This window comes from Neofelis nebulosa, chromosome 14 (genome assembly GCF_028018385.1).
Source record: "Neofelis nebulosa isolate mNeoNeb1 chromosome 14, mNeoNeb1.pri, whole genome shotgun sequence".
NCBI classification, from domain to species: Eukaryota; Metazoa; Chordata; class Mammalia; order Carnivora; family Felidae; genus Neofelis; species Neofelis nebulosa.
Window position 1 is genome coordinate 920,539 of NC_080795.1, and position 12,019 is coordinate 932,557.

At 39.3% G+C, this 12,019-nt stretch overlaps 1 protein-coding gene across 2 annotated transcripts in view; it reads right to left on the minus strand.

The window, feature by feature from the left end:
• Positions 1–12,019, minus strand: part of PRKDC (protein kinase, DNA-activated, catalytic subunit) — a 219,433-nt gene that overhangs the window by 182,689 nt on the left and 24,725 nt on the right. For both annotated transcript variants that reach the window (XM_058698565.1, XM_058698566.1), the window contains 8 exons: positions 9,658–9,707; positions 8,892–9,017; positions 7,205–7,357; positions 5,360–5,475; positions 4,627–4,786; positions 3,567–3,653; positions 2,996–3,115; positions 2,400–2,559 (listed from right to left, as the gene is read on the minus strand). In XM_058698565.1, the coding sequence (XP_058554548.1) occupies positions 2,400–2,559; positions 2,996–3,115; positions 3,567–3,653; positions 4,627–4,786; positions 5,360–5,475; positions 7,205–7,357; positions 8,892–9,017; positions 9,658–9,707 (972 nt within the window). The remainder of the gene's footprint in view (positions 1–2,399; positions 2,560–2,995; positions 3,116–3,566; positions 3,654–4,626; positions 4,787–5,359; positions 5,476–7,204; positions 7,358–8,891; positions 9,018–9,657; positions 9,708–12,019) is intronic.

A 12,019-nucleotide genomic window follows, 5' to 3' on the forward strand; every position in this document is an offset into this window, starting at 1 on the left:
GAGCTACCCACATTAAAGAAAGCTAAGGCATTATGATAATTAAATCCAACACATAGTCCTAGATTGAATGCTGTATCAGGAAAAGTATAGCTATAAAAGAAATTAATGGGACAACTGAGAAATCTACATATGGATTATAGATTAGAAAAAAATACTGTATCTGTGTTATTCTTCCTGATTTTGATAATGATACCATGGTTGTATGAAATAATGTCCTCACTCTTAAGAAATACACATTGTTGGGGCACCTGGGTGGCTCGGTCGGTTAAGCGTCCGACTTCGGCTCAGGTCACGATCTCACGGTCCGTGAGTTCGAGCCCCGCATCGTGCTCTGTGCTGACAGCTCAGAGACTGGGGCCTGTTTCAGATTCTGTGTCTCCCTCTCTCTCTGCCCCTCCCCTGTTCATGCTCTGTCTCTCTCTGTCTCAAAAATAAATAAACGTTAAAAAAAAATTAAAAAAAAAAAAAAAAGAAATACACATTGCAACATTTAGGCATAAACATCCATGATGTCTGCAACTTATAAAGGGTTCAGAAAAAAATGTCATGTATAAATACACACACATATTATCACCTAATATAAGGAGAATACATGCAACAATAAAACAGGGAACAAAACCTTACTTGTGGAATCTGTGTAGAGTATACAGGAGTTCCTTTCACTATTAGTGCAACTGTCCTGAAAGTCTGATATAATTTCAAATAAAACATTACTAAAAATAGGAGTTGTCTTTAAGTTTATGGATTTTCTTTTATTATTTACTTTACCTACTCTCTGTTTTTCCCTATCTTCTAATTGTCTAAAGTACACATATTTATGAATAGCAATATCCTTTTGCTTAAAAGAATCACAGTATCAAGGTGCATTGGTGGCTCAGTTAAGTGTCCAACTCCTGATTTCAGCTCAGGTCATGATCTCATGGTTGTGAGCTTCGGGCTCCGTGGTAGGCGTGGAACCTGTTTAATATTCTCTCTCTCCCCCCCTCCCCTGCTTGCATGCCTGTGTGCACACATGCTCTCTCTCAAAACAATTTAAAAAAATAATCACAGTATTTTCCCTTATAATTTTTTAAAAAACATAAATCTTTTCTTTTTTTATTCTTTAAAAAAATTTTATTTACTTTTGAGAGAGAGACACACACAGAGGCATGAGCGGAAGAGGGGCAGAGAGAGAGAGGGAGACACACAATCCAAAGCAGGCTCCAGGCTCTGAGCTGTCAGCACAGAGCTCGACGCAGGGCTCGAACTCACAGACCACAAGATCATGACCTGAGCTTAAGCTGGATGCTTAACCAACTGAGCCACCCAGGAGCCCCGACATAAATCTTTTCAATGAGCTAATTGACAGAACTAAATTCTAGAAAACAAAAAGTACCAACAAAGTATTTGCTATTAGATATCTTCATTTTTTTTTAACTAAGTCCATGTTTTTTAGTGATCTACTCAAATACAGCAATCCTTATATGACGTGAATTTTAAAAGCCTAAGTAACCTATAAACATTAACTTATTTTTTTTTGTCTCTAAAATAAGCTTGTTATTGCTAACATTTACAGAAAAATCTCCCAAAATTGTGACTCTTCTTGAACTCTGAATATACATCAAGGGTGTCAGAAAAACCGACTCAGTGAACAAAATGTGTCACACAACTTTCACTTACTATTTCCAAATCAACAATACTTAAGTTGAATAATAAAACAGCTCATGTAGATAAAATTTTACAAATTTAATACTTAATTCACTTAATTTTTCATGACACTAACTTGTAAAGTCTTAGCAATGTTTCACTTTCTCCAGTCTGAATCTTTCTTTTTGCTCCATCTAAGAACAGTGTCCATGTTCATTCTGGTTCAAGTAAATCTGTCCCCCTGAACTCTAATTACTGCTTTTCTTGACTGGTCGCACTTTTGCCCGGCCCAATCATTTTTTCCTTTGAATCTTTTCCCAAACCGACTATAGCAATTCTTCTCAACTGGCTAACATTAGTGTTTCATCAATTATATTTGGAAAACCAATAAAAATTAACAAAATATAAAATTACTGTTAAATTTTCATAGTTTTAATCCCTACTTATTTAACTATTTATTTATTTGCAAGGCAGTGTATTCGGATTTATAAGGAGTTCAATATATTAAAGATAGAGTTTTGCCCTTGAAGATTCTATAAATCTTGGTAGGATATAAGTGAATAAAATGAAAACAAGGTTTAATATCTCAACAAGTATTTTCTTATGTCCCAATTATATTGACTAAATTGGGAATATTACAAAAATCTCAATCAAACATATTTTGAATACGTTAGGCTCAAATTACAGAAGTTGCAGAAATACAAATAGTCCTACTAAAGTTATTACATTGCCATTTTATTTAAGATACACATCACAATTCTTCCAAACCTTACCTGATAAGGCTGAAATTTTCAGATATCCATCAAGGCTGGGTAAAATGTCTTTATAATAGGGCTGAATTACATGTTTGCAGATGTAAACGGACCATTCTTCTAGGGCATTCAGGCCTACTTCTGCCAGTGGGGGATAGCTCAGGCCCAGTTTAAAAGCCATCTACATATCAATACAAACAAGGTAGACTGAAATACAGGGAATTTAACATTTAAAGAGAAAAAAACACCAATTAGTTGTGGTTTCTGGTGAATAAGCCTTTCTACTGACAGATACTGCTGGAGGTAAGGAGGGGCATCCAAGGCCATTCCTGGGAAAAGGAGCACCACCAGTCTATGTAGCTGGTGTTCTACTGCAAACTTTCAACACAAGGAAAGTTTAATCTTCACATCCACCTGTCAGGGAAGTTCTGAGAGGCCAAGCCAAGTGTCCCAGGTCCCAAGGCTACTAAGTGGCAGAAGGAGAACTTGAACCAGGGGTGTCTGATGGGTAAGCACCTGCTGTAACTATAGTGGCCAGACCTTGACAGTTCCATGTTTTCTAGAAAACATAACATTATGTGGGAAAAAAATGGATTTGCTTAAGACAATGTATTTACCTGCAATGCAGGAACATAGGCTCTAATATCAAGTTCAATGATGTCATGTGGCAGGGACAGAATAAAGGTCAAACAGGAGGCCAAAAGTTCATCTTTGTATTGCTTCATTTTAACTGAAACCTTAACAAAAAAGAAAAAGAAAAAGACGGAGCTGTGTACCTGAATAGAGCCTATAATCTGAGAATCAGCTAAAAAATATTTACCCTTATTCTCAAACACAAAAATTGATCACGCAGCTTTTATATGACATGGCTACTGTCATTTACAAAGTAAGCACTGATCTCCAGGAAAAATTAATCTGTTGAAGTACTTAATTCTCATTATATGGAGAGCTAAAGAATCCATTAGTTTTGAGTTGACATCATACAAACTATTTAATGAAAACTCAAGGGACTTTTGAAATACAACGATTTCCTCTGTTAGTGCTTCCTAATCCCTTAACCCCAATCTGGATTAAGCAAACCAATTTTTAAGTCATTAGATAATTTATGATCACTAAGACTTTTTTTATCAACATACTTTAATTTTTAAATAGCCCATGAAAACATTGGATAAATCATTTAAAAATTACCTCTTTACCAAATTTTGCAAACAAAGCAAAGCAAGAATACTTTTCTGGGTCCTCAGGAGACTGTGTCTGACTCTTTAGCCCAACTCCCTGTTGAACAAAGCAGTAAATTAGTAAAGTGAACAACATCATGTAATTCTGTGTCCTAATGTAGCAGTTCCAAGTCTTACTTCTTTTTTTTTTTTAATGTTTGTTTATTTTTGAGAGAGAGGGAGAAAGAGAGAGAGCACAAGCCAGGGAGGGCCAGAGAGGGAGACACAGAATCAGAACCAGGCTCCAGGCTCTGAGCTGTCAGCACATGGCTCGACGCAGGGCTCGAACTCATCAACCGTGAGATCATGACCTGAGCCCAAGTGGAACACTCAGCCGACTGAGCCACCCAGGGGCCCCTCAGTCTTACTTCTAAGGAGTGAATCCATTTTCACTTTGCCAACGTCTTGCGCGGAGGGGGAAAAAAACCCAGCTCTGATAACACTTTAGGCAGAGGCCAGAGAGAAACAAAACGTTAAGGTAATAGGTGAATGACTAGTCAAAAGCCAGAGGCCTGGGTAAGTCCACTTCCCCTTTCCCTTTCCTGTCTTCCAGTACACACACCTACGAACCGAGAGACCCTGCCCACCCTGTGATCAACCGACTGGACTGCTTGGGATAAACTGGAGCATTAGGTGCACTAACCTAGTTATTCTCCAATGTCACTAGCCACCAGATCACCTGGGTGGTCTACTAGCACAGACTGTGCGGCCTTGCCCCCAGAGTTTCTGATTAGCTAAGTCTGGAGAGGGCACAGATTTCTCAGGTAATGCTGATGCTGCTGGTCCTAGGACCACACTTTGAGAACCTCTGGTAATCTAACCTTACCAGCCAGATGCTTGTAAAGCAGAGCAGAAAATACCATTAACTTTTTTTACAGTGTCATCCAATTGCCACTCACACTATTTTTAAAAGCACAGAAAATGAGACTTTAAAACTGCAATATACTATACTATTTTATAATGCACTTATACACACTCGTGCAACCTAAAAAACACAGGAATATTCAATGTCCGCACAAAAAAACACTCACCTTAAAATATTTTATTTTCTTGGCATTTCTCACAGCAACAGAAAGCAATTTGTAAAAACCACTGATGAGAGGCAACCGTGTAGACTGCAAAATTAATTCATATGCAAATGAATATACCCATGGCTCAAAAAATTCTACATGTTTCTCAGGAAGAATCTCTCTGTAAAAACAAATTAAAAGCTTAATGTAGAAGTTTTTATCATATAATATTTTTATTCTGCTTCAAAATTATAAGGGATATAATCAAAAAGGTATATGATTCCATTATGTAAATATTTTCATGTTCCTCTTTTCCCAAGGATATCTTTTTTTTTTTAAGTTTATTTATTTATTTTGAGAGAGAGAGACAGAGAGAGAGCATGTGCACAAGCAAGCACAGAGTAGGGGCAGCAAGAGAGGGAGAGAGAATCCCAAGCAGGCTCCACGCTTTTAGTGCACAGCCCAGCATGGGGCTTGATCCCAGGAACCATGAGATCATGACCCGAGCCGAAATCAAATGTCAGATGCTTAACTGACTGAGCCACCCAGACACCCCTCCCTACCTGAGGATCTTTTAAACAGAAAACGACGATAATTCTAAGCTGGTACATTTAGATATAAAGATTCATATAAGCAATTTTAGATTTTAAGTCTTTTACTTTTTCATCTCATACATCCATAGAAGTGTTTTTCCTATATTATAGCCAATAGCTGGTGATTTCCACCGTTAAATAATTAGAATTTTTTTAAATACCTGCAAATTTCCACCAGGTTAATGAAAGCTGAAAAATCTTTGGGTTTAGCAGGATGCAAGTTAGCAGCTGGATCAGAGGTCGGGATCACCCAAACACCAGTAGCTTCGTTTTCATCCTTGAAAGTAGATGTATCCAAAGACTTTATCAAAGTGAGAAAGGCATATATGGGTCTTCAATTACAAGTAATACAATTTAATAAAGTTTATAATTTAATAAAGATGACAAAGCTCAAAAACATTAAAGAAAAAGACAAAGGAAGTGCCAAAGTGAAGTGATAAAAGAATAGTACAAATACAAAAATATGAAGAGGGAGGGCTATACCTTCTTGAAGGAACTAGCAATGATGCCTTGACAGAGGTACAAGTTCAGAACATTAGAACGTGTCCATAAGGACTTTGAGGTTTCAAACTGAGAAACAGGAATCATTAATAGTATTAAGTAACAGTAACTCACTATGAACAGACTATGTGTCATCAAACTCAGGTGGAAATGTAAAACAAGCAGTTAGAAATACACACTGGAAGCTATAAAGGAGGATTAGGGTGGATTCTAGGTTTACATGGGAAATGGTCGCAGAGGTGACCACTGCCCTGCTGGAGGTGAAGTTTAAAGGGCAGGAAACATGGGGCGCCTGGGTGGCGCAGTCGGTTAAGCGTCCGACTTCAGCCAGGTCACGATCTCGCGGTCAGTGAGTTCGAGCCCCGCGTCGGGCTCTGGGCTGATGGCTTGGAGCCTGGAGCCTGTTTCCGATTCTGTGTCTCCCTCTCTCTCTGCCCCTCCCCCGTTCATGCTCTGTCTCTCTCTGTCCCAAAAAAATAAAAATAAAAAACGTTTTAAAAAAAATAAAAAAATAAAAAAAAATAAAAAAATAAAGGGCAGGAAACAGAAGAGAGAAAACAAGAAGAGAAAGGAAGTACAAGGGAAGCCACTGAAGACAACAAAAGTGACAAAGATGCAAGTCCTAAAAAGCAGGTTTGTTGGGAGGACATAGTTCTAGAAGTCCCTGTTGGCAAGTTTTTCAATGAAATTATTTTAGACACGCGCAAAGCATGAAAAATACTGCTGTTCCCATCAACCAGCATAAAAAACAGAACAATGCAAATGCAATACAGTTACTGCTTCCTTTATCTATCCTCCACTATCTTTTGTCTAACTTCATGGTATTACAGTGCAAGTACGTATGCACTAACGAGCAGAATCTAGTCTCAGAAAAAATCCCTGGGCTGAAAAGCAAATTAGTATTTTCCACTGGAACTCAAGTCCTTTGACACTAGCGTCATTCCCATCGTGCTTTCCTAAAACACACCCTCAGATAAGAGCACAGTGGCTTCTAGCTGGCAGCCTTAAACCATGTCTTATTTGTCACACAGGCCAGGGAATCTGAGTACAGGAAAAAGGGAGGGTGTATTTTCCTTTTCTCCCTATTGCCTATATTCTACTATCTCAAGAACACATTTAACCTTGAACCCAGAGTTCAGCGTTTCCTTAGCTATAAACAAGAGGAATCCCAGGTTTCCCTATCCCACTATAGTAAGTCACCCCTACACAAAGTAAGATCTGACTCTTTACTATTGCTAAGAAATGAGTAACAAGCCTAGGAAACAAATTTTTTAAAATAAATGGTTTTGAAATATTAAACATATAAATTACTTTTTGAACAATATAGAGATAACATTTTCTACACACTGAGCTATTCAGTTAGCAAAGTATCAATGACACACATGAATGCTGCAGAAATCAATTTCCTACAATATTCTACAAATGTGCTATTTTCCCCTGGATGTTTACATACAAAGAGCTGCTATAAAAATGATGCAAAATTATTACTGACAAAAACTTCTAACCTCATATCCCCCAACATTCCGTTTTTCTAGTGTAAGATCCAGTTTCTCAATAATCTTCAAAACTGATTTGACAAATTCATCATATAGCAAACGATTCAGACTTTGAAGGGAGGAATTCACAAAGAGAAATACTTCATCTGCTAAAAGAAAATCCTTTAAAATAAAGAAAATAAGCTTCAAAATTTTATGCAAAAAGGTAGCAGTATCCATATTAAATTATAATGCACATGTGTACTTGCATATTCAGATATTATAGCAACTTCTGTGTAAACTGGAGGAGATTTACCTGGAAGTTTTCAGGTGCAAAATGTAGACACTTTCCTAAATTATTAGGACAGTATCATTTCAGTCAGATAGGACTTAACCCATACATGTAACAGATACTTACTAAGTACAAAGTGGCAAATGAGAAGATTTAGGCCAATCCTCATCAAAGCATTCATCCCACCTAAAGCGTGTGTGTAAAAACACTTAGGTATATATACACACACACGTATGTTACATACACGTTTGTACAAATACACATGCATGTACATTTATATATATGTGTGTGTAAATAAGCATGCTTACACACATATCTGTATATACACACATACAAGCATACATACACATGGATAAATGCACACCTATCCTCAGAATGGACTTAAAAATATAATTTATCATTTCTTTAAAAGTGAAACTATTCTGGTGCACCTGGGTGGCTGGCTCGGTTGAGCATCCGACTCTTGGTCTCGGCTCAGGTCACGATCTCACAATTCATTGGTTCAAGCCCCATGTCAGCTCTGCACTGACAGACAAAGGCTGCTTGGGAATTCTCTCTCTCTCCATCTCTTTGCCTCTTCCCTGCTTTCTCTCTCTCTCTCTCTCTCTCTCTCTCAAAATAAGTAAGTAAACTTTTTTTTAAGTGAAACTATTCTACTATTCCAAAAAACAGGCCAATGACTCTGCCTTTACTCAGGCAAATATTCTATGGAACTTAACCACAAAACATAGGAACACCTAACATCATATATAAAAAAGAAAAATATTGTAGGTAAAAGTACTAACACTGCTATACTATTTTACTTCAGTAAGAAAACAACTAAACACTCCTAAGATAGGAGAAGAGAAATTATCTATGGACACAAATTGTTTTTCCTAGGGTATAATGCTTTGTCAAAGTCTATGCTGAAATGGTGGCCAGAACCTGGCTTAAAGGAGACATTAGAGAAACATCTATCAGAAACATTAAGCAGGAGGCATTATTCTAATCATAAATGACATAAAAAACCATATACCATTCGCCTTCACACTACTGAGTCAGTGACATTTCTCTTCATCTTTTTTTTTAATCTTCATCTTTAACAAATAAAAAGAGAATAGCTCTTCCATGGTGATAATACTGTTATACTTTTGCTACCTACAAGGCTGATCTGTCAGGAAAAATAATTTAGCATCAAACATACTACACTGGCTACTCACAGATGAAATAAGGACTCAGCTATGGCAATTATTAAGTTTACATGAGTTCTATGATTTTGTTCCTGATACCACTTTAATTTTTTATTACATGAAGTACTTTAGCAATAAAACAACTGAATAGTTAATAAAATATAATTCTGAAATTAGCAAGTCCTAAGGGTAAAAGTATGGAGACTAATAAAGAGGAATTAGAGTACTTTCATGGCTTTAAACGAGTCATTTTTACCATCATCTGGTCACAACTCAGGAGACTTCTAAAAAGATCCAAATAATCTTTATATGTGGGCACTTTCCATTTGCCAGTTCTAACTTCCCCTGATGCACGATAGTCTTCAGATTCAGACTCAGCACCCTGGGCAGGAAGACAACAAACCAATATTTACTGGTGGATTCACAAAATAAGCATGGCTGCCAGAATGTTCTGATTTTCAGAACTGCCTAAGCTAAAACATTCACTAGTCAGATACTAATTTGATTGAGGAAGATAGTATAGCATGAAAGCATAATAAGAAAGCAAGCTAAAAAAAAAAAAAAAAAAAAAAAAATCATGATTTTTCTAACTGGGACTAAAATAGCGATGAATTAAAAAATATCTCAAAACAATGCCCAAGGAATCTGCTAGGGGTCATTTGTCTCATTTTCCTACTCAGGTCCATCTCCCACCTCCTCCTATATCCTACAACTTCAAGCAACTAAGATATGTCTCCCATGATACGCCTAAGCATTCTGTCTCAGAGTTTCAAGAGAAGCCACCCCCTTCTTGTAAAAATGTGTATATAACAGTAAAGTTACATTTAAGGATGTCCCATAACGTAGGAATTTATTCACCTGAAAAACTATAGAGGCATTATGTCCTACACTTTTCACAATGCAAGGCATGGCTTATAACTAAAAAGGCCATTTTTGTATATTTACAGACTAAAAATCCCAGCATCACTTCTAACTTTCAGTGACAAAAGACTAATTCTCAACACATTAGATTCAGACTTTACCTTTTGAAGGATCACAGGCTTAGAACATATTCTGATTAAACCCTGATGCACTGAAAAAACAAAATGAAAACAAAAATGAAGGAAACATCAACAAGTACACCCAAACACTCAGTGAAAATGACAGCCACTATTTTACTAAACATAACCACACCTCTCAATTTTCCCTCTCAAGTCTGTTAATATCCGCAGAGTAAAATTTTAGACCATTAAGATTCAGGAGCAAAAGGGAGAAAAAAAAGATTCAAAAAAAAAAGGATGAAAAAGGAGATTTTGATCCACCAAAACATTAGTTCCCCAACAGGCATCAAAAGATACAAAAGAGGGAGAAAGCCTTAGCTACAGTTAAGGTTTTGGCCAGGGAAATCTCCAGTGCTGAAGTCACACCAGTCCTGTGATCTCCCTGTATCAATGATGTGAGTGCACATGCATGGTGCGAGTCAGGTGTAGGGTGAGTGTTAAAGATGAGGTGAGGTTTACATTCACGTGTATATGCTGTGTCACCGTTAAGATTAGGGGTTGGTTGATAGATTTAGGGGGAAGATGGAGGCGTAGGAGGACGCTGGGCTCACCGCGCGTCCTGCCGATCACTTAGATTTCACCTACACCTGCCTAACTAACCCAGAAAACGACCAGAAGACTAGCAGAATGGAGTATCCGGAGCCAAGCACAGAAGAGAGGCCCACGGAAGAGGGGAGGAAGGGAGGAGAGGCGGTGCGTGCTGCACGGACTGGTGGGAGGGAGCCTGGCGGAGGGGCGGCCCGCCGGCCAAACAGAGCTGAGTCTGGCTTGCAAAAGCGGAGGGGCCGGACAGAGTGTGTTCCCACAGCAAGCAGGACTTAACATCTGGGAGGTCGTAAGTTAACAGCTCTGCTCGGAAAGCGGGAAGGCTGGAGGACAAAGGGAGGGAGAGTTGTTGAGCCCCGGGACGACAGAGCTCAGTTTGGCGGGGAAAAAGGCGCTCGCCAGCGCCATCTCCCTCGCCCATCCCCCAGCCAAAATCCCAAAGGGAACCAGTTCCTGCCAGGGAACTTGCTCGCTCCGCGCAAACACCCAACTCTGTCCTTCTGCGGAGCCACCCCTCCGGCAGCGGGTCTGACTCCCTCCGGCTGCCACAGGGCCCCTCCTGAAGTGGATCACCTAAGGAGAAGCGAGCTAAGCCTGCCCCTCCTGCCCCCGTGCACCTTGCCTACCCACCCCAGCTAATACGACAGATCCCCAGCACCACAAGCCTGGCAGTGTGCAAGTAGCCCGGACGGGCCACGCCACCCCACAGTGAATCCCGCCCCTAGGAGAGGGGAAGAGAAGGCACACACCAGTCTGACTGTGGCCCCAGCGGCGGGCTGGGGGCAGACATCAGGTCTGACTTTGGCCCCGCCCACCAACTCCAGTTATACACCACAGCACGGGGGAAGTGCCCCGCAGGTCCTCACCACTCCAGGGACTATCCAAAATGACCAAACGGAAGAATTCCCCTCAGAAGAATCTCCAGGAAATAACAACAGCTAATGAACTGATCAAAGAGGATTTAAATAATATAACAGAAAGTGAATTTAGAATAATAGTCATAAAATTAATCGCTGGGCTTGAAAACAGTACGGAGGACAGCAGAGAATCTCTTGCTACAGAGATCAAGGGACTAAGGAGCAGTCAGGAAGAGCTGAAAAACGCTTTGAACGAAATGCAAAACAAAATGGAAACGACGACGGCTCGGATTGAAGAGGCAGAGGAGAGAATAGGTGAACTAGAAGATAAAGTTATGGAAAAAGAGAAAGCTGAGAAAAAGAGAGATAAAAAAATCCAGGAGTATGAGGGGAAAATTAGAGAACTAACTGATACACTAAAAAGAAATAATATACGCATAATTGGTATCCCAGAGGAGGAAGAGAGAGGGAAAGGTGCTGAAGGTGTACTTGAAGAAATAATAGCTGAGAACTTCCCTGACTGGGGAAGGAAAAGGCATTGAAATCCAAGAGGCACAGAGAACTCCCTTCAGACGTAACTTGAATCGATCTTCTGCACGACATATCATAGTGAAACTGGCAACATACAAGGATAAAGAGAAAATTCTGAAAGCAGCAAGGGGAAAACGTGCTCTAACATATAAAGGGAGACCTGTAAGACTCGTGACTGATCTCTCTTTTGAAACTTGGCAGGCCAGAAAGGACTGGCACGAGATCTTTAATGTGCTGAACAGGAAAAATATGCAGCTGAGAAGCCTTTATCCAGCAAGTCTGTCATTCAGAATAGAAGGAGAGATAAAGGTCTCCCCAAACAAACATAAACTGAAGGCATCTGTCACCACTAAACCAGCCCTACAAGAGATCCTAAGGGGGATCCTGTGAGACAAAGTACCAGAGACATC